This window comes from Oryctolagus cuniculus, chromosome 5 (assembly GCF_964237555.1).
Source record: "Oryctolagus cuniculus chromosome 5, mOryCun1.1, whole genome shotgun sequence".
Taxonomy (NCBI): Eukaryota; Metazoa; Chordata; class Mammalia; order Lagomorpha; family Leporidae; genus Oryctolagus; species Oryctolagus cuniculus.
Genome location: NC_091436.1, coordinates 143,598,990 through 143,621,494, shown reverse-complemented (window position 1 = coordinate 143,621,494; position 22,505 = coordinate 143,598,990). Strand labels below are relative to the sequence as shown.

Below are 22,505 nucleotides of genomic sequence, written 5' to 3'. Positions count from 1 at the left end.
CTGATCTGATTAGCCCCTTTCTTAAGGGTGAGATATCACTGTAGCCTACAGTCTTTGGAAAGGTTCAAGAAAGAATTCTTCAGAATTCTGACGATGATGATGATAATAATAAAAAGAACAGGGCCAGTGTTGTGGTGCAGTGTTAGGCCGCCAGCTGCAGTGCCACCTTCCCATTTCAGAGTGCCAGTTCAAGTCCTGGTTGTACCAGTTCTGATCCAGCTCCCTACTAGTGTGCCTGGGAAAGCAACAAAAGAGGGCCCAAGTGCTTGGACCCCTGCCACGCACGTGAGAGACCCCAGGTGGAGTTCCCAGCTTCAGCCTGGCCCAACCCCATTGCAGACGTTCAGGGAATGAACTAGTGGATGGTCCATGGCTCCCTGTGTCAGTCTGTACCTCTTCCTCTCCTTCTCCTTTTCTCTCTCAGTGTCACTCTGCCTTTTAAAAATAAGAAGAAAACATAGGATTTTAAAAAAGGGCCTAATTATTCAGAACTCCCTACCCACCTGTACTTGCTGTGTACTTCCTACGGGATGTAGGGGTGAGTCCTAGTACAGAGAAAATGGGTAACCTAGAGCGGGGTTCTCTCATGACAGACCCCAGGTGAACCATGGAAAATCACCAAGAGTGAGAAGGAAATGCATTCTTCATGGTGCCTTTAATCCTTGCAGCACGATGGCAAGCAGACAGGTGGGGAAGGGGAATTTGTTGTGCAGTGCAGCTGGTTCCTAGCAGTGCCTCTCCACTTGGGACTTGACGGAGCCTTGAGCTGGGGCTGCCCATCCCAGGCCTTGGCTGCTGAGGTTCTGGAGCCCCACAGCTCTCTTTGGTGCCAGGAGGGGAAGGATCTGAGCAGACTTCAGAAGGCTTGTGGAAAACGGGATGTAAAAGATAAGTGTATTTTGGTGCCCCCAAAATTTGAAATCTGTGCATAGATTCATAGTATGCATTTCCATGAATTTTTTAAAGATTTATTTATTTATCTGAGAGGCAGAGTTATGGGGCGAGATGGGGTGGATACACATGTATATCTCTATATATGTCTATGTGTGTGTGTATATATATATATATATATAGAGAGAGAGAGAGAGAGAGATCTTCCATCGTTGGTTAACTCCCCAGTGGCTGCAATAGCCAGGGCTGGGCCAGGCCAAAGCCAGGAGCCTGCAACTCCATCTGTGTCTCCCACATGAGTGCAGGGACCCAAGGACTTGGGCCATCTTTCACTGCTTCTCCAGGCCATTGGCAGGCAGCTGGATCAGAAGTGGAGCAGCCAGGACTCAAACCTGCACCCATATGGGATGCCAGCATTGCAGGTTGGGGCCTAACCCACTGCACCACAATGCTGTCCCTTCCATAAACTTTTAAAAGATGAATCATTATGCGTGGATCTCAAAAATGTTTTGCACCTGAATAAACATCTCTTTAAATTCTGTTTTCCATAAATTTTTCAGAGTGCTCTTGTAGGTGTATTTTCTTCTGCTTAGAACTTTGCAAAATGTGTGCTTGAATGAGGGGGAATGTGGCTTCCAGGTGAGATTGGGGCCTGCTCTGATTTCTCACTTTTCTGACAGTCCACATACAGCTTAGCAGGTGGAACATGGGTCATGGCTGGGGCAGCCCCTGTGTGGCCATGTGGCATGCTGGGAGCCGTTGGGGAGGGGCTTCTGCAGAGAAAGGCAAGAGGGGAGTGGCAGCTTGGGCTCTGTGCTGTAGAAGCAACGATTTGTCGCTTTCTCAGGAAGCCCATCAGAAAGCAGCTGACGTCACCACGGCTAAGACACTCCACCAGCTGTGCTTGCCGCCTGTAGCAACAGCTTCAGGATGAGTGGAGTCAGAGAGGGAGGATGGCGGGAGGATGAGGAAGAACCAGTCCCGGCATTCATTGAAGCTGCTGCCCCCATCACCACCTCCCTGAAGGTTTTTTCCCCTCCAGGCCTAAAGACTCTTCCAGGTCTTCTCAGCTGGTTAGACACTGGTCACACAGGCACCCACTGGGAAATTTGGGAATGTGCAAATTGCTTGCTGACGTTAATTAGCAAAGTCACAAATTGCACTGGGGAGGCTGTGGAAGCAGGAGTGGTTTTCAACACAGCAGGTGGCTTTGTGACCCTAAGCCTACGCCCTCCACCGAAGGACAGCCACGAGGATGCCGACCTCATGAACCCTCCCCTGGCTGTGCTTGGTGAAAGCAGTGTTTTGTGTTGTTTCCCTCTGACCTGCAGTTTCTGTCATCTCTAAGAAAGGCAAATGATAGGAAGGTACTTGGAAAGAATGCATGGCAGACACATGTTATGAAAAAACAGTGGGTTTCAAGCAATACTTGTGCCCAAATCAACTCTATCTTTTAATACCATTTGCCTGCAACCTTTTCGATGGCCCCTCCTCCAGGTTGCTATTCTGAGTCTCCTTAGTTTTTTAATTCTTCACTCTTCTCCCTTCCAGAACAGCCTTCATAAAATTCACTGGCGTGGGCTGACCAAAAACTCAGGGAGACTTGAAGGGGACTTTGAGCTCCTGGTGGTCAGCAGGTGGACTTAGGTAGGGACTAAGGCTACCTACCACCTGTCAAACAGAGAGGGTGTTCTTTAGGTGATCACGGTTGAGGAGCTGAGTTCCTAATTACTGGGGCAAGAGGTCTCTGATATTCTCTCTGGCAATGTACAACAAAAGGCAGTGCAGGAAAAAAATGCCTACAGGTATTTGTCACTGTGCCTGCGGCTTTGCCGTACCCAGCCCAGCAGGGTCCTGCATAGGCAAAGCATCTGTGCGCTCCATGTCCTCACCCCTGTGCCACGGGAGAAGTGAAGGGAACCCAGATGTGGTTCTTTACCCCTGAGTTCACTGGGGAAGCCACCTCCCTCTACAGGTGGAGGGAGGGTACTACTTTCCACCCCAGGTAGGGGGAGAGTTACTGCTTCCACCATCCGTGATTCTGGTAGAGACTCCCTGAGCACAGCAAAGGCTTCCTCCCGGCCTCACTCCCACTTACTGTTCTCCAAATAGGGGGGCGTGAGTCTGTGGTGAGTCCCAGATGGGACCTGAAGTGGTAGCATCAAGGTGGGAGCCAGTGCAGCTAAATGAAGGCTGAGCCATCATCACACGGTGTCCTTGAGTCAGAGCAGCTTAGGAAAATGCAGGACCTGAAGCCCCGAAGCTCCCAGTCTGATTCCACCCTCCTCCATCCATAGCACTGGGCCCAGGTGCCAGGGTGGTTGCTCTAACCTGCTTTAACGTGGGTACTCTGACCCTGAGAAGAAAAACAGCTCATGGGGCCAGCGTTGTGTCATAGTGGCTAAAGCCACTGCCTGCAGTGCCAACATCCCATATGGGCGCTGGTTCTAGTTCTGGCTGCTCCACTTCCAGTCCAGCTCTCTGCTCTGGCTTGGGAAAGCAGTAGATGGCCCAAGTCCTTGGGTCCCTGCACCCGTGTGGGAGACCCAGAGGAAGTTCCTGGGTCGTGGCTTTGGATCAGCTCAGTTCCAGCTATTGTGACCATTTGGGGAGTGAACCAGCAGATGGAAGACCTATCTCTCTCTCTCTCTCTCTGCATCTGCCTCTAACTCTGCCTTTCAAATAAACAAATAAATTTTTTAAAAAAAAGTTCACTTCTGAAAACTGAAGGCTTCCTGCTCTACAAGGAAAACCAGGAAGCCTGAAAAAATGCTGACGTGCGACAGTGGCCCAGTTCAGGCTGCGTCTCTCCAGGGCACGCTCCTGTGCGGGGCTCGGCAGCCCCGCTCCTCCGGCGGAGCGCTTGTCAGCTTGCCTGAGCACCTGCAGCCGGTGTTTCTCCACCCAGGCTGGATGGGAGGCCTGGGTCTGGGGCCCAACCCAGGCAGAAACGGAGCTCAGCAGCCGTCCCCTAGGGGGAGCCCTTCCAAGGCTGGGTGGCCCTTGTCTTCCCTCTGTCTCCCCCCAGCCTCCCTAGTCTCTGTCCCTGGTCCCCTAGGCGCAACTTTGCGGAAGCCGGGGGCGTGCAGGGGCTTTAGCTCAGTGGAGTCGCAGCCCGGTTTGTTTGTGAAGCGCTCGAGGCTGACGCTCTCCCTGGGCTGCTTGTTGCCTAAGTGCCCAGCTCCACATGTGATTAGGGCTGTCTGCTGTTCCCAGATCCTCCCAGGGCGACTGCTTTCTGAACTGACTCGGCGGCTGCTTAATATTCGGATTCCTTGTCTTCTCCCGGCCGTCCTGGGGTGGGTGCGGGTGCGGGCTTGTACGGTGTGTTATAATGAGGTATTTACTGCATGCCTGCCCGTGGCTTTGCTTTCATTGCACTCTTTTTTAGTTTGGCTGCCACAGACTTGTGAGTCATCGGTGGCAGCGTTAGGCACTGAATGGATTAGCAGGTGCCTAAAAATAGCCAAGGCCCTCAGACAAGCAGAGCATAAGCTTCGGTAGCCAGCCGCTTAGCAGCCAAGGCAGACCTCCTGGCCAGCATGGAACACCTAGGGATATGGGCCTTGGTGAAAATGAATGCTGATGTTCCAAAAAATAGAGGTTGGCTATTGTCCTGTGTGCAAAGCCCGGCCTGGGCCTGTGCCCAGGTTGTGAACAGTAGACCTCCTGCGAGTTTGAATGCCAGGAAGGTCCCCACAGAGAAACCATATCAAACCTCGTTTTTATTTGTGTGTCTGTGTATTCCCCTCCCAGCAAAAATGAAGATAAATGCTCCTCTTTAATTTTTGCATGACATAAATGCCCCCCCAACTGGGTGATCATTTTTGTAATACTGATGCAGATTCTCTTAGTCCTTTGTTGCTTACAGCTTTTTAAAAAATGAATGTAATTCCTTAAAGAGAATTAATTTGGCATAGGGATTAAGAGACTGTGTTGGACACCCACATCCCACATCAGAACACATGGGTCAAGCCTCAGTTCCTCTCCTGATTCCGACTTCCTGCTCAAGCGCTTGGGTCCCTGCCACCCACGTGGGAGACTCAGATTGAGTGTCCAGGCGCCTGGCTTCAGCCTCGTCCAGTCTTGGCTATTGCAAACATTTTGTGGAGTGAGCCAATGGATGGCAGTCCTGTCTGCCTGCCTGCCTTTGAAATAAATAAAATGCATTTCAAGTGTTGTTTTACAGTATTATATGTTGTTTAAAGCAGTTTTAGATTTTTTAAAAAATTGAGCAGAAAGTAGTAGAGAGAGTTCCCACACTCATAATTTTCCCTGATGTTAAAATCTTGCATTAATGGAATATGCTTGTTACATTGGAAGACCCAGTATGGACACATTATTAGTAACTATAGCTCGTAGTCTACATTAAGATTTACCCTTTGTTTCCTTTCAGTGGGTGTGATAATCATGCATTACAGTTCCATACAGAATATTTTTACCACCTTAAGAATCCTTCATGCTTCACCTGTTCATCCCCCCACCCCACTCCTAACACCACAAACTCCTGCCAATGACCAGTATTTCTGTGTTGCAGTAGCTTCGCCTTTTCTAGAATGCCCCATAGTTGGCAGTCTGTAGCTCCCATCACTTAGCAATATGCATCTAACTTTCCTCCGTGGCTTTGATAGTCTTTTCCTTTAAGCACTGAATACTATGTCATTGTTCTTCAAGGCACACATTCTAAGACCCCAGCGTGTGGAAGGCGGCAATGCCCTTCCTGGCCAGCCCTGAGCCTCCTGTTGGGGCCTCCCCAGGCAGGAGCACTGTGAGCTGTGTGCCAGTGTGGGAGAGGAACCCCGACTATTAATCTGGGATTCGGGTTGGGAGGCATGCCTCAGCTGGGGTAGGGGTTACTGAGCAACCCTGAGACACTTCTGCCAGAGGCTGAGTCAGGCTCAGAGCAGGACGGTGGTGAAGTGTTTTAAAGAGAGCACTCACAGATATTCCTCCGCGTGGTGGAAGTGTCTCAACGGGTTTTATTAACGATTTTTAAACATTGAAGTAAACGAGTCTCCTGCTCATCCCCTTAATCATTGCTCTGCAGGGGTTTCTGATTCTCTGCGTGTTGAGAACAGTCATACCAACCAGTCTGCAGGAGAAAACAGCTCAGCTTGTCACTGCAGCAAGGACAGCATCAAGACTCTCCCTGGCAGGCGGAGTTAGGAATCCCCAGTTTGATCATTGCGCCCAGAGCAGGTTGTCCTCACAGAAACCCAGATGCTGAGAGATGCCCTCCTTAACCCCTGCTGCGGCAGAATCTGTGTGCTCAGACAGCGTCAGGCAGGAAACGTTCTAGGAGACAGATGCCCTTCACGCGTGTAAGAGCAGGGATTCCTGTGAAGGGAGACGGAGACATTTAAACAACAGACTTTTGTTTTCCTTCTCTCTTGTTTTTGGTGATGTATACATATGTGTGTATGTAGACAAATCTCGGGTTGAAATATACAATCAAACGGCATAACTATGTGACGCACTTAGTGTTGAGATCCAGTAATTGCCGACTAAGTGGTTAAAGGAATTTTATTGAGCTTTCACACAGAAGAGCTAAAAACGATCTTAAAAGCCAGTCATTAGCCAGATGAGGAAGGTGACATTGAATAAATAATTGTGAGCCCAGAAGGGAGGCTGCGTTGTTAAATCCCTGTCTTGATTCCTCGATCCAGAGTGGAAATCGGGGGTGTTGCTTTTAGAGGAGGCGATTCGGGGGCCTGGAGAAAGGAAAGGAGGGGCAGATCACACCTAACAGCAGCAGTGAGCAAGTGCAGCTGCTCCCAGCAGCCGGGGCGGGGCGGAGGGGGGCGTCTGGAGAGGCTGACAAAGGCTGCCCATGCCCACGTGTCACCCTGCAGACCCCACGGTGTTTGCAAGATGCTGTCTTTAGGAGGTGACAGAATGGACCATGTCGAGTTCCCACGAGTCTTACGCATGCTTTGGCTGTGTGTGATACAGTGCCTCTGAATTTATTTTCATTGGGGTTTCATCAGAGACCATGCTAGGGATGTTTGGAGCCCCAATAAGATCATAAATAAACCAGTGATTGTTAGCACAGCTGAGGAAGCAAGAGTGGAAAGTCCCTGTCTTACGGCTCCGTGAGATCATGACAAGCTACCTACAGGGGCGCACTGAGCGAGATAGCTATGGCCTAGCCACCGAGCTGCCTAGCAGGGTTTAGGCCCTGCCCTCTCCCTGGGGTGGGTGGGATGGGGGAGGCAACCTCTCTGATGTCTAAACACTGACCTCTGTTGGCCAGTTGTGCCATGGCTACGGTTTTCTAAATGGGAAGTAAACACAGAACTGTTTAAGCTTTGGGATTTTTAACTGAGCACCTACTATATGCTGAGACGTATCCCAGACTTTAGGCACAGAGCAGTGAATTTGGAGGAAGTAGAAAGACAGACAAATATGCAAGTAAGTGAAACAAATAACACATCAAAAGAGAAGCGCTATGGGAAAAATGAAAGAGTGAGGAAAGTAGGGCAAAAGGAGTTGTTAGTAGGGCTGCTGGGAAAGCCACCTTTTTCTCTCTCAGAAAGAGGGGAGGCCACAGTGTCCAGGCAGAAGGGATTCCCGAGGGCGGCAGCACTGTGTACATGGACCGGGAGGTACAACTGTCTTTGCAATTGAAGACCAGCAAGGAGACCAGAACCATTATTACAGTGCAAACTTCTACAGGCTAATTCTCAGCCATTTCTTTCTCCAAATGAGACGCTGGCTTGGCCAGAACAGAGTTGGCCGTGGTGATAAGAGATGGTCTCATTCTCAGTGTCTTTGGAACAGGAACCAACAGGGTTTGCTTATGCTTTGGATGCGTGTGGCATGAGAGAAAGAGCAGAGAACAGTGTGAGTTCCTGGCCCTAGACCTCAACAACTGGGAAGGATGCGGATACATTTGTGGAGAAGGGGAAGGAAAAGGAGGCAGCAGACAGGGGCCAGTCAGGAGGTCTGTTTCCATCACATTGAGGTTGGCCTACAGATTAGAAACCCTTGGACAACATGGTAGCCAGGATCCAAATACACCCTTGTGAATTTGCTTATCTACATGTATTTTCTGTCTTCTTGTGGGAGGCAAGAAATTAGGTGTAAACCATAGATTATTTTTTTCCCTGTGGTCCCTAACACGTAGCAGCTGCCCAGTGTACACTTGTTGAAATTTCCAAAAACTGAGTACCCGGAGCACGTCCTAGTGACTGCTTGCTCTGTACTATTTTGAGGCTCTCAGCACGCTAGGGAAGTCATGCATGGTCTCGAGTTCAAGGCATTCATGATGCTCAGTGTCCCAGGTGAACATGACATCATGTTAACAGAATCACTGTTTTATTCCAAAATGTCTCCTTTGGCATTGCCAGTGAGTTTAAGCAGATAACACTCCCCTCCAGGAAACTTCAGGCAGACAGACTGAACCATGTAAATTCTCACTGAAGAACCCCTCTTCAACATCTGTTAATGGTCAGCTAACCTTTGAAAATGTGTATGTCCTTACAACAAACCGAACAATAAAATAAAAATAGGTTTGCTATGAATACAGCAGGTGTAAATTTAGGATATGTGTAACAAGGTTTTAATTTTCACCAAAGAAAGAGAAATCTTTATTTGAATCCACATACACTCAGACCAAAAGCAAACACAAAAGCATATTGTATAGCTGGGTGATGAGTGAGGAAACAAACAGCATTTGACTTGGGCTAGCCAGCAGTCAGATTATCTGAATAATCTTTCCTTCTCAGCATGGCTGCTGTAGACTCAGCTGGAGCTTTCCCAAGGACTCCTTTGGGAAGAGGCAAAACCAGAATTTAGGCAGAATGGACCAAAGACAAGCCTTGGGAGTCATGAAGAAAAGTCTCCCAAACCTACCAGGTTAAATAAATTCACTGCCATTTGCTCTTTTTATTGCACATCTTAATACTCTTCTCTCTCCCTATCACTATTATTTTACAAATTTTTAGGTTGACTGTTCTAGCTATGAGACATCAAAACATTTTGTTCTAAGGCTTGTCTTTGGAATTTTGCGGTGAGGAAATAATAAAAGACCTGCAGAGTATCCAAAAGCATTGTATTTCATGGGAAGTATAGCTTCTCTATCTTTGCATGATACCAGTTGTTATAATGGCTTTTTTTTTAATTTAATGAGCTTTGGTAATGTAAAATCTTCAGATAGATTTATCTAAACCTTTACAGGAGATGCTTAGAAGATGAAATACTGGCAGCTCCAAGGAACGTGTATAATGTGGGCCACACGTCAAGGAGCTGTCACTGGTGGGTGTCCGGCCGTGTGCCAGCAAGGAGGCAGCGCATCTTCAAGAGCAGGGATGGTCCAGACACGTGCAGAGCCGAGAGAGACTGCGTGTTTGGAAATAGAGCTCCCAGGAGCAGGGATGTCAGGCAGGAGGAAGTGAACAGTGAGTCTGGTGGAGCATCCTACGAGATATTTACACTTGAGAACTTTGCTTCTTTATGACTTGGAAACACAGCTAAACAATCCCCAAATGTCACCTCCTGTAGCATTTGTTCCTTCTGCTCAGCTTATGTTGTTGATGGCTCTTGGAGGTTTGGGAGAGGATCTGTGGAGTGGGTTCCAGATGGGGCTTCCCACGTACAAGTCAGTGGGCACCCCCCTCTGATTCTGCCACTTGGAGATATAGTTCTACGTGTGTGTACGCAAATGTAGATTGCACATCCCTAATCCGAAAATCCAAAGTCTGAAACTTTCTGAGCACTGACTGATGCTTTAGATTTTGGGGAATTTCAGGTTTTGGACTTTTGGATGAAAGACGCTCAACCAGTGAAGTCTACACAAATTTTCCCAAACCTACAACACGCCAAACCCCAAAGTAGTTCTGTTCCCTAACATTTTGGATAATGGATATTCAGTCTGTATATATGAGGGTATGTTGAAAGGTTCTTGGAAACATGGCATTAAAATATATTTATTTTGGCTGGCGCCGTGGCTCAATAGGCTAATCCTCCACCTTGCGGCGCCGGCACACCGGGTTCTAGTCCCGGTTGGGGCGCCGGATTCTGTCCCGGTTGCTCCTCTTCCAGGCCAGCTCTCTGCTGTGGCCCAGGAGTGCAGTGGAGGATGGCCCAAGTGCTTGGGCCCTGCACCCGCATGGGAGACCAGGAAAAGCACCTGGCTCCTGGCTTCGGATCAGCGCGGTGCGCCGGCTGCAGCGGCGGCCATTGGAGGGTGAACCAACGGCAAAGGAAGACTTTTCTCTCTGTCTCTATCTCTCACTGTCCACTCTGCCTGTCAAAAAAAAAAAAAAAAAGAATTTTGAAATCCATGCATAGCATTTTCATAATACACATGTTCCATGAGCTTTTTGAAGACTCACTTCATGGATTTCAGAGTTCCTTTGCACTAAATAAACATTTCTGAATGCCATTTTTCATGAACTTCTTAAAGGCTCCTTTTATGTGTCTGTGATATAAGTGTTGTTTTGGGAATGGACATGAGTCTTACCCACACTTATGTAAGGTGACTACAATTGTTTAAGGCACACACCATTAAACAATTTTCTGTACCATGACACAAAGCAGGCTCATGCTATTGGATCCTACTTATGTCAAGTAATACTCAACACTGTTGGGGTAGTAGAAAGGTTAAGTTCATCTCTTTGGTAGAATTGTAATATCTTTGGTCATAGGGATAGAGATCAGACAACATAGAGAACCGGTTTCAGGACCAACAACTAGGATTGATTCCCACTTCAATAAACTAATAGCTAGGACATTAGGCAAGTGATTTCTCAGATCTCTTGGAGACTATTTGTAATACTGGAATAGCAATACTCATCTCACTAGTACATTGTGAACATTAAACAAAATACTTTTTATGAAATTGATACCTGGGTGTTTGACAGATGGTAGACACTCAAAAATTTTTAGCTTTCTTTACATCATTAAAACAGCCCAGAATAGGGAGGCGTTTGGCTCAGTGATTAAGTTGTTACGTGGAACACCTGCATCCCATGTTGGAGTGCCTGCTTTGAATCCCAGCTTCTCTGCTTCCAATCGACATTCCAGTCCACACACACCCTGACAAGCAGTAGGTGATCACTGCAACCCACGTGGGAGATCCAGATTGAGTTCTAGGCACCTGGCTTTGGTCTGGCCCATCCCTGACTGTTATGGCCATTTGAGGAGTGAACTAGTAGGTGGAAGATCTACCCACCTGCCTCTCTTACCTCCTCCCTCCTCTCCCTACCTCCCTTTCAAATAAAATGAAAATAAATAATTTTTAAAATAAACAGCCCCGAATGATTATGAAACTTTTCCCCAGATGTGTACACTTGTGTGTAGGCTCATGCTCATACACACACAACAGAAGTGGGCTTCCACACGGATTCTCTCCAGCTGTCCTATCTGAACACATTTATCTGCTTCCAGTAAACCTTGTCATTCAAGAAGTGTGTATTTAACTAAAATGATCAGAGTTGTCAAAGAAGATACAGAAGGTTAAGCAGAAGAGTCACACTCCATGTCCATTCCATGGAAATTTATTACTTTCCACAGTTGTATTAGTATTTAATGGTTTATGAGTAGGTATAATGCAAGTGTATGAAGTTCAGTGGACATTTTCACTATTGTATAGAGCCGATGCTTATTTGGATTTACCCACATAGCTCCCGTTTCCTTGCTCTTCATTTCTCCCTGCATCTACAAACCTCTCTCTAGATTCTTTGTGGGTTTTTTTTTTTTTCCTTCTGAAAGCTTACTCTAGTATTTTCTGTAGAGCAGTTCTGTTGCTGGTGAGTTCCCTTAATTACTGTTTGTCTGAAACGTCTTTATTTTGCCTTCATTCTTGAAGAAGCTTTGTGCTCTGTATAGAATGCTTGATTGGCAACTCTGTTACCTCAGCACTTTAAAGATATTCCATTGTCTTCCGGCTCCCATTATTTTTGTTGACGGAGAGTGTGAATGTAATTGTTACTGATTTGAGGTAATGTCTGTTTGATCTGGAGGCTTTTAAGATTTTTCTTTCCTGTCTCTGGCTTAGAGCAGTTTAACTATAACCTGCTTGGGTGAGGATATTTCCTCACTCTTCTTTCTTGGGGCTAAGTCTTCTTGAGTTTGTGACTTCCCTCTTGTTAGTCTGGGAAAATTCAAGTATTAGTTCTCTTTCCTCCTAGGATTCAAATTGTGCATCTATTAGACCTTCTCAATGTATCTTCTGTCTCTTAGGCTCTCCTCTGAATTAGCCCCCCCCCTTTTTTTGTACCTTTGATTCATTTTTTGTAGTTTCTTCTAAAGCTCTTAATCTAGTTCAGAATCCAATTACAGAACCCAGTTCACTAATTCTTTCTTCAACTGTGTCTATTCAGCTGGAAAATTATCTTGATCTTAGTGAATATAGTGCTTTCATTCTAGAGTGTCCAGAAATATTTTAAAAATAAATTAGACTTGGGGCAGGCATAACGGGTAAAGCCGCTGGCTGCAGTGCCGGCATCCTGTATGGATGCCAGTTCAAGTCCCGGCTGCTCCACTTCCGATCCAGCTCTCTGCTATGGCCTTGGGAAAGCAATGGAAGATGGTCCAAGTTCTTGGTCCCCTGCACCCCCGTGGGAAACCTGGAAGAAGCTCCTGGCTTCAGATTGGCCCAGCTCCAGCCATTGCAGCCATCTGGGGGTGTGAACCAGTAGATGGATAGAAGACCTCTCTCTCTCTTTCTTTCTCTTTCTCTCTCTCTCTCTCTGCCTTTCAAATAAATAAATATATCATTTAAAAAATTAAGATTCTAGTTTTCTCCCCACTCCTCAAGCTTGTGTTTCATCTCCTGAAATATTGTAAGCAGGGTCATTTTTAAGTCTCTGGTGATTACCAGAAGCCCCTGTGGGTCTGTTCTTATGATCAGATGTTTTGTCTTTATTAGTTTTGCTTCTCTCTTGGTCTCCTCATTCTTCCTCCCTTTTCAAAATTGAATGGTAATGTAGTATTTGCAACAGTGTGGAAATAATTCAAGAGCTGAATCCAGTGTTAGAGACTGAGATGATTAAGATTTGACTTCAGACCTTGGAAGGCCTATCCACTTCTGATGCACCCTTACTTTTAAGGCATAGTGTTTGGGATCAGAGGTTAAAAATCGGGGTTCGGGGCCGGTGCTGTGGCACAGTGGGTTAATGTCCTGGCCTGAAGCGCCCGGCATCCCATATAGGCGCCAGTTCTAGTCCCGGTTGCTCCACTTCCAATCCAGCTCTCTGCTGTGGCCTGGGAAAGCAGTGGAGGATGGCCCAAGTGCTTGGGCCCCTGCACCCAAGTTGGAGACCCAGAAGAAGCTCCTGGCTCCTGGCTCCTGGCTTCAGATTGGCGCAGCTCTGGCCATTGTGGGCATCTGGGGAGTGAACCAGTAGATGGAAGACTTTCTCTCTGTCTCTACCTCTCTCTGTAACTCTGTCTTTCAAATAAATAAAATAAATCTTAAAAAAAAAGCGGGGTTCACCAAAGATCACCGTCCCTTGGTGTACCCTGCACTGCATTACACACACACACAAAATGCTATTGAGATTCCCAGAAGCCCACTTAATCTTATAACTGCTCTACTTTGAAATATTCAAAGTTGGCTTGGAACACCACCAGGTTCAAATCTGTGGGCTATCATATCCTTTTCTGGTTTGACACAGTTAAGTTTTTTACTGTCTTATTTCTGTCCAGTGCCTTTAAACAGTGTTTTTTTAATTATTTATTCATTTATTTATTTGCTTGAAAGTTACACAGAGAGAGTGAGAGACAGACAGATCGTCATCTGCTGGTTCACTCCTGAGATGGCTGCAATGGCTGGGGCTGAGCCAGGCTGAAGCCAGGAGCTTCTTCTGGGTCTCCCAAATGGGTGGCAGGGGCCTGAACCCTTGATCCACCCTCCACTGCTTTTTCTAGGCCATTAGCAGGGAGTTGGATCAGAAGTGGAGCAGCTGGGACTCATACTGGCACCAACATGGCATGCTGGCATCAACACCACAACACTGGCCCTGATAAAAATGCTTTTTAACATTTTCTTCAGAATTTTTAATTTTGTTGTTTTTATGGTATTTTTGTTGTTGTTGTTGACAGCTTCCAGTTTTCCTTAGTAGGAAGCTTGTTCCAAAATTGCCTAGTCTAATACATCTCAAACAGCCATTGAAAATTGACTTTTTAAACTACTTCATTGCTCTCTCTCTAAATTTTTTATAATGTTGAATAAATTTAATTTCATGAGAATTAAACTCTTAAAAGCATCGGGTGCCTTTCAGACTTTGGCTATTTTGCAAATACCCATCCCGTACCCTCTCCTTGCCTTTGTTTGTGATACTTAAATGTCTCCTTGTAGCCCCACCTCTGGCATGGAGCAGGATTGGAAGCAGAGCCACCAGCCCACACACTCGTGCTCCTATGAGAGCCCAGCATTGCCACCGGCGGCTGAACCCTGCTGTACCACAATGCTGACCCCCAGCTGACTTGTTTTAACAGAGACCAGGGATAGAGCTAATGCTAAGTGAAGTATTTGGATACTGAATGGACCTTTTCACTGGACCGTTTTCTGCATTGGCTCCTGCCCAGCTTCTCTATGTAGTAAACGCAGATACAACAGGCAGCAAAGGGCCTCATTGTGTTGTGTTGCTAGGGAAGGGAAGTTTGTTAGTGGAGTCTAATTTATTAACATGCAGCCTGTGTGTGTGTGTGTGAGTGGGGGAGGAAGGAAGGAAGGAAGGAAGGAAGGAAGGAAGGAAGGAAGGAAGGAAGGAAGGAAGGAAGGAAGGGAAGGAAGGGAAGGAAGGGAAGGAAGGGAAGGAAGGGAAGGAAGGGAAGGAAGGGAAGGAAGGGAAGGAAGGGAAGGAAGGGAAGGAAGGGAAGGAAGGGAAGGAAGGGAAGGAAGGGAAGGAAGGGAAGGAAGGGAAGGAAGGAAATCATACAGAGCTCTCACTGGTTTCCCTCCTGTCTGCCTCTCTGTCTCTCCCTGTTCCCACAGGTCAGCGTGGAAGTCTTGGTCGAGTATCCTTTTTTTGTGTTTGGACAGGGCTGGTCGTCCTGCTGCCCGGAGAGAACCAGCCAGCTCTTTGATCTGCCGTGTTCCAGACTCTCAGTAGGTGACGTCTGCATCTCGCTCACCCTCAAGAACGCCAAGAATGGCTCTGTTAAAAAGGGCCAGCCCGCAGATGCTGCCAGTGTCCTGCTGAAGCGCTCAAAGACCGACAGCCTGGCGGGCAGCAGACACAGGTACGCCGAGCAGGAGAACGGGCTCAATCAGGGAAGCGCTCAGATGCTGTCTGAGAACGGTGAACTGAAGTTTCCAGAGAAGATGGGCTTGCCCGCAGCACCCTTCTTCACGAAAGTAGAACCCAGCAGGCCCGCGGCCGCGAGGAAGAGGAGGTGGTCGGCGCCGGAGACCCGCAAACTGGAGAAGTCGGAGGACGAGCCGCCTTTGACTCTTCCCAAGCCTTCTCTGATTCCTCAGGAGGTCAAGATTTGCATCGAGGGCCGGTCTAACGTGGGCAAGTAGAGGCAGAGCGGACGAGGCGCCGCGGCCGTCCCGTGCCCTTCCTTCGTATCCAGATTACTGTACTGTAGGCTAAATAACACAGTATTTACATGTTATCCTCTTACTTTAGATTTCTGTTCTAACCTTGTCATTACAGTTACAGCAGGTGTGTCGCAGGAGACTGGTGCATACGCTTTGTCCGCGAGTGTCTGTCGGGGAGTGGCGGGTGGGCCACTGGCAGGCAGGGCAGCAGCCGGCAGGTGCCCGGGCCCGCCGGGGTCCCGAGAGAGGCCAATGGGAAGGGACCTGCAGGGGTAGAGGGGCGTGTGCCTGTGAGGGTGCGTGGGGGCCACAGCGGGCGGGTGAGAGGGTCTCTCGGCCCCTGCCTCCCTCTGTGCTGCCCTCTTGCCTTCAGCGGGGGCTGGGGGTAGGGGGCGGTACAGAGCAGCATCCTCCTGGGGTTCCCACATTCAAAGTCAACATCAGGACCCCAGCTTCAGGGCAGGCGGCAGATGGAAAGGAAAGCTCTCCGTTTCAAAGAACGTTTTTCTCTCCAACACATTTTACAATAAAAGCAACTTTTAATCATATAGAGATATATTTCCCCCTATGGGGCCTTGACTGCACTGATACATATTTCTTTTTTTTAAAGAGCAACTGCCACACGTGGGATTTCATTTCTGCTTTACTAGTGCAGTGATGTCGCCAAGGGTGTCGCTGTGGGCAGGGAGGCCCTGCCCGTATCACCCTTCCCACCCCCAACACAGCTTGCACCATGATGGGGGGCTGGGGCTGGGGTGAGGGAACACCCTCGCTGGTTCTGTGCAGTGCTAGGAGAACCAGTCCGATCCTAGCCTTGTGGCTCCAGAAAGGTAGATGCAGACCACCCAGCAGTGAGAGCACCAGGAGCTCTCGCGCTGAGTTGGCAAAGTCTTTGTGTCTTTGCAGTCCTACTTAAGAGTCCATGGCAATGGACAGCACGGGTGCCACTGCTTTCAGATTCCAGTGTGACACGAGGAATTCGATTCTGAAAATGAGCATAGATTCCTGTTTTCTAAGCACTTACAATGCCTGTCACCCTTTATCATCAAGCATCTTGATCTGTGTCATTCAACGAGTACTGTATCTCACTTTCAACTTTCGGGAAAGAAAATCAACCAACACACAAAAACTAAGTTGCTTTCTTTTTTGTTTGTCAACACTGTTAACTGCATTTCAGCTCTGCAGAGTTGCTCCCGGCAAGATTTGGAAAGTCTCCGTGTGGTTGAAAGGGACGAACGTGAATGACGAGCTAGTGTATGACAGAAAATGACCACCAAGTACTACCTGACAGGAGGCACTTGTCACTTTGATGTTGGAGAAGGAGTGAAAGGCATATATGCAGAGTTGGCAGAGAAACAGAGAGAAGGGATGGAGAGAAGCCTCATTTTTGTCCAGTGTTTTTCCTTTTAAGATGAACTTTTAAAGAACCTTGCGATTTGCACATCTTGAGTTTATAATTGGTGTGATATTCCTGCAGTTTTTACCTAATAACATTGTGGGAAAGGTTTGGGGGACTGAACGAGCATAAATAAATGTAGCAGAATTTCTTTCTAAACTGCCTAAGCTCTAGGCTGTTTTATAAGGTTATGTTCCTTTCAGAATTCACTTTGGTCTTTCTGCCGCCTCTGTCACAAAAAGCCAGGTCTCAGCAGGACAACCTGGAGAACTGTCTTCAGACTCACTGAGAGAGTTTTCCATCAACATTTGTATTTGTGAGCAAGTTTTTTTTTTTTTTTAAAGACTTACTTTACTATTGTTGTTATTAATGTTTTCAGATGACTTTTTTTTTTCTATTTGGAATCCAATCAAGATTTCGTGTTTGGTACAAACCCAGAAAGGGTATTTCATAGGTTACATCTTTCATTCCCAGATATCTGATATCATTTGTGGGTTTTGAGTGCATTTTAAAATGCTTAAAAAAAAGGTTTTATAAGCAGGGAGAAATTTTTGACTGTTGTTTGGATGGCTGCAGCTAACCTGAGAAAGTACTTACTCGATGTTTCTGTGGCCATTGAAAATAGGACTTCTGCCATTTTATGAATTTACAAAAGAAAATATGCTACCATCAACCCACATGTTGGCTCCCTAGGATTCCTTTACATTTGGTTCTCACAGGGACTAATGATTCTTATAAACCATTTTCTGGGGTGTACCAAAAACATCTGAGTAGGTTAAGAATAGCTAGACTCTTTCCTTGAATTTTCTAGCTGAGCTGGTGGGGTGGGACCTGGTGGGCCCTCCCACCCTCGCGGTCACACTGCTTCTGTAGTGTTGTATTTTTTTAAACATTTCCGTTTAGAGAACTTGCTTAATCTTCCATATATTCTGCTCAGGGCACTTGCAATGAATAGGTTTTGTTTTTCCCTTTTGTTTTTTTTAACCTTTGATGGTAAGAGGACTCTGGGGCTGCCACACAGACTTTGCTCTCAGTGGTACCACTATCTACAACTCACGTGGACTCAGAGAGACACGATACCCCTCTTGCTTACTTTCCGTACTGAACTGACCGGATCCACCACCCCAACACTAAAACGGGAAAACACACATGGTTTGGAGCAATAGGAACATCCTCATGCTTTTCATGGTTCTGTTTCAGGTATAGGAATTGTAAAACAATTGGTTCTTTCTAAACATCTGTCCCATTTCACACACTCTTGCTTTTTTTTTTTTTTTTTTTTTTTTTAGAATGTGCAATACTTTCCGTGCCAATAGAATCTGACCAGTGTGCTATAGTGAAAGCTCATTCCTTTTAGGCTTATTCCTTGTTCACGTGATCTTTCCAATCTCTTCCCCCCCCCCCGCCCTCCCCCTCCCCCCCGGTTCTGGCCAGGGAAGGGCAGCCTCCTCCCGCCTTTCCCACTGCGAGTGCTGAGTGTTGGGGCAGGAGCCTGCAGGAGCCCCCAGTGTCTGTCACCCCACTGCAGGATGGGGCCAGCTGAGGAGACCCCAGGGAGAACCACACGGAATAGTGATGATGGAGCATGGACAGGAAGGAGGCAGGTGGATTTCTGGGGCGCACTCTGGAGCAACGTAGGCTGGAGGCGACCCATTTTCCATGGTCTCGAGGCCTGTGTCCTCTGAGCGTGGGGCAACAAGTGTGACCTGTTGTGTGCATGCGTGCTGAGTGTGCTGGCCCGTGACCGTGGAGGGGACCACCTGCCAACCATGGTCTCTGTCCCTGTAGCAGCTTTCTCTTGAAAGAGGAAGAATGCACAGAGGGCAGAGAAGCCCCCTCTCGTCCCCCGACGCTGGCGTGCCCCTGGCTGTGGCCAGCGCTCTGTGTAGCAAACCTGTGGATGACAGGGGTTGAAATTCTGTAGTGCCCCTCCACTGCCAAGGATCAGCCGCATGCCGTGCACCATGTCCACTTGGTAGGCGTGCCTCAGAGCCGGCTCGCATGCTCGCTTTCTTTCCCGTTTTCCATTTTTAAACTACTAACAGCAGGCCTTCTGTGTTTACAACTGAACACAATCACCAAGAAATTAGTCAGGGCGAAAAGAAAAAAAAAAAAACTAATAATACTATTCATAAGAAACCAACAAACAAGAACCTCTCTGTATAGGGATTTCTAAATATATAAAAATGACTGTTCCTTAGAATGTGTTTAAGAATCTTTGAGTTTGCCTGGGCCACCTTGGGGCAGGGGGTGGGATGGGTGTGGCGAGGGACGCCACTTACCTCAAATCTGTGAACGTGGAATCCAGACTGCCCTGTCATCTGGACTTCCAGGATCCTCGTGTGCGCGCGTCGGTTCTGGGTTTCTCTGCGCCGCGCCCACTTTGGCTTGGGGTAACCTGAGTTTGTCGGTGGCGTTGACCCCACTTGTCACAAGGAGTTGTGAGCCTGTGTGTTGTGTGTGAGGTGAGTGTGATGGGCCCCCCTCCTTTTTTCTCCCCCCGTACAGGGAACACTCTGCGGAAACTTCACACCTCTTACTCAGGGACGGGGCTGGTGTGTGGGGTACACGGGGGTGTCCGGAAGCAGCACTTTGACTGCTCTGGAGTAGGGTTGTACAATTTCAAGGACTGTTTGGATTTCCTGCATCTTGTGGATGACTCCTTAGATACGCATAGATCGCAATATAATGCTGCATGTTCGGGACGAACAGTAGCTCCTAGTAATCCTAAAATCCACTCTTTGCACATAGTTTTGATCTTTCCTGAAATACGTTGCCAAAATTTATATTTTTGGTTGTTGTCTTCGTCGTGGCTTTGGGTTTTTGTTTTTGTTTCTTAAGGAAACAATCAATATCCTTTAACACCTGTGACTACTAAGGAAACCTATTTCTTCCATAGAGAAACATCTTAGATGCTTTTGAAGACACTAACACCATGCTATTTCAGACATGGGTGAGGGCCCCAGGGGGGCAGAGGGCCGAGCTTTGTGTGGCAGGCTGGTTGTCATGGCTACTGGGTCATGAACCTGCAAGGAACCCAGCCGCCTGGTCCCTTCCCTCCCGAAGGCCACCCCCCCCCCCCCGCCCCCGCCCTGCTCCTCCAACCTCGTCACCCTCCACGATTCCAGGTAAAAACCGGGGCCAGGGGCCCTGTGTGTTGGGCGGTGACCCGAAAGGGAAGAGCATTACAAACTCGGTTTGTTTTTAAAATGGTGTGGGGGCCTTTGCTTCCACCTTTGTCTTTTTAACCCAGGATTTCTGAAATAGAGAACTTAAGAACACATCAAGTAATAAATACACAGAGCATATACTTTTTTTTAATGAAGCACAGGCATAGGCTATTGTGTTGGGCTGGTTTCCACCCATTTCCACAGTGTTCTATTTCTGTTGGTAGGGAAGGTCCAAACGAGTTGCACACCTCTACTTCGGAGCTGAGATTTCTTTGACATAGATGACCTCGCTTCAGATTTGTTACCTTACCGATAGGATCTGTTCTTGTAGTACTATACCTTGTGGGAAGTTTTTTTTTTTTTTCTAATGTACACCTAATTTGAGAAGCTGAAGAAAACGAATTTTGAAGCACTCACTTTGAGTACAGGTAATGTTTAAAAAAAATTGCACAAAAGAAAAATGAATGTCGAGACGCTTCATTCAGTGTTTGAAAGATACGGATCTGTTGAAACGAGTTTCATAGTTTGTTTGTAAAAAAAAAAAAAAAACAGCAGAGAAGGGTTGAAAGTTCCATGTGGTTTTTTTTGTTTTTTTGTTTTTTTTTTTTGTACATAGAAATGTGTCATGATGTCTAAGTGATCAGCTGTGTATGGTTCTGGCCTGGAAGAATTCTTACGTAAAAGGCTCTTAAACTAGACCTGTGCTTCCTGTTGCGCTGTTCACAGCGCCCCGCCTGAGGGAGGGGACTGGACTCTGCTACTCAGAAGACTGCTCGTTCCTGCGCTCAGTGCTTCCCTGAGCTCCCTTGTTAGTCGCCACTCTTAAGCCATTGCAATTCCTTGTCCTCCAGAGGTGATGTCTGACCTTCTCAGCACTTCTTGTTCCTCTAAACCCAAAGAATATAACCCTGAACAGGAAGTGTTTGTAACAAGTGATCCTAGCTACCAAGAAAACAGGATTCATTATGGGGACAGAAAACCCACAATTGGTTAGCCGTCTTCGAAGCCCCAACCACCCCCCCCCCCACCTCATTTAAGTGGTTAAATGGAAACACCTTTATTAAGTGGTGAAATCAATTGAAACAACTCATTTTTTTTATTTTAAAAAGAGGCCAAGATCAATATGGAACTTCTCAGAAGTCATTTTATTGTCCAAAAACCAGGCTGGAGGACAGCTGTGGGTGAGTTAGCAAACCCCCCCCCCCCCCCCCCCGCAGCTCTTCAATTCAGAATCTCCCCTCCCTTCTTGGCTGGGTGCAGCTGCTCTGGTTGCTAACATCCACCTGTACCAGGGCAGCAGGAAACAGCGGCTTCGGTTTTTCATGTCCCCATGACTTGCATACAAACGGTTCAACTTGTATTAAAAAGAAATGCATTTGGCCAATCGGTAGACCCTCTGCAGTAACAGTCTCTTAAGAATCCCCAAGGACTTCCCTTGTCTGAAAGGACTCCAGTCTTCCACTGCAGATTCATTGGAGACTTCACCCACCCCCACCCCTCCCTACCCCTCCCCCTTCAGTTCATTTGTCCGTTTGCTGTCTGGATGGCCCATGAGCTTGTCTCCTTTTCTGTGGCTACTCGGAAGGCCTCCGTGGCAAGCGCTGTTTACAGTGATCCTTACCAAGATAACCCGCGGTACTCCAGAATTTCTAAGGCCGAGGTGGCACTAGCTTAGGGCTGTGGGCTACCAAGAGCACCACCCACAAGCGCCATGCACAGACTTCCACCTGTTCTTTACAATCTGGCGCAGGATTGGGGCAAATCCTTTTGTCGGTGAACTCGACACCTGTGCATCCGGTTGTCCGAGTGCTGCCCTCTTGGCTGGGACTCGTCCTCCCCAGCCTGCACTGCTCCACTGCAAACCCGAGTCCACTGAAGGAGGTTCCAGTAGAGTCCTTGTCAGTATTGGTGGTGGCCTTCCGAGCAGACAGCACCCTCCTCCTCTCTCAACAGCAAGGTCCCGGCCTCAGAGCCATGTCCGAGATTGGTCCCACTGGGTGTCCTAGTTTAGGGTGGGCACCTGCCCAGCCTCCACTCATATGCCTCTCACAGGCCAAGGGAAATCAGATCCCAGCACTTGGGTTGAGGGCACTACCAGACTGGAGATGGAGGGAAGGAATGATGTTTTGCACCTTATTGAAAAGAAAATTTTAAGTGCATACATAGCTAAGAGCTTTTATTGTGACAGGAGAACTTTTTTCCATATGCGTGCATACTCTGTAATTCCAGTGTAAAATATTGTACTTGCACTAGCTTTTTTAAAACAAATATTAAAAAAATGGAAGAATTCATATTCTATTTTCTAATTGTGGTGTGTCTATTTGTAGGATACACTCAAGTCTGTTTATTGAATTTTATGGTCCCTTTCTTTGATGGTGCTTGCAGGTTTTCTAGGTAGAAATTATTTCATTATTATAATAAAACAATGTTTGATTCAAAATTTGAACAAAATTGTTTTAAATAAATTGTCTGTATACCAGTACAAGTTTATTGTTTCAGTATACTCGTACTAATAAAATAACAGTGCCAATTGCAAAGGTGTCTTTGTCTTCTG

At 47.2% G+C, this 22,505-nt stretch overlaps 1 protein-coding gene across 6 annotated transcripts in view; it reads left to right on the top strand.

Annotated features, from left to right (window-relative positions):
* Positions 1-22,488, top strand: part of ATXN1 (ataxin 1) — a 451,390-nt gene extending 428,902 nt beyond the window's left edge. For all 6 annotated transcript variants that reach the window (XM_051832601.2, XM_070074300.1, XM_070074301.1 and 3 more), the window contains one exon: positions 14,834-22,488. In XM_051832601.2, the coding sequence (XP_051688561.1) occupies positions 14,834-15,364 (531 nt within the window). In that variant the 3' untranslated portion in view covers positions 15,365-22,488. The remainder of the gene's footprint in view (positions 1-14,833) is intronic.
* Positions 22,489-22,505: the final 17 nt, after the last annotated feature.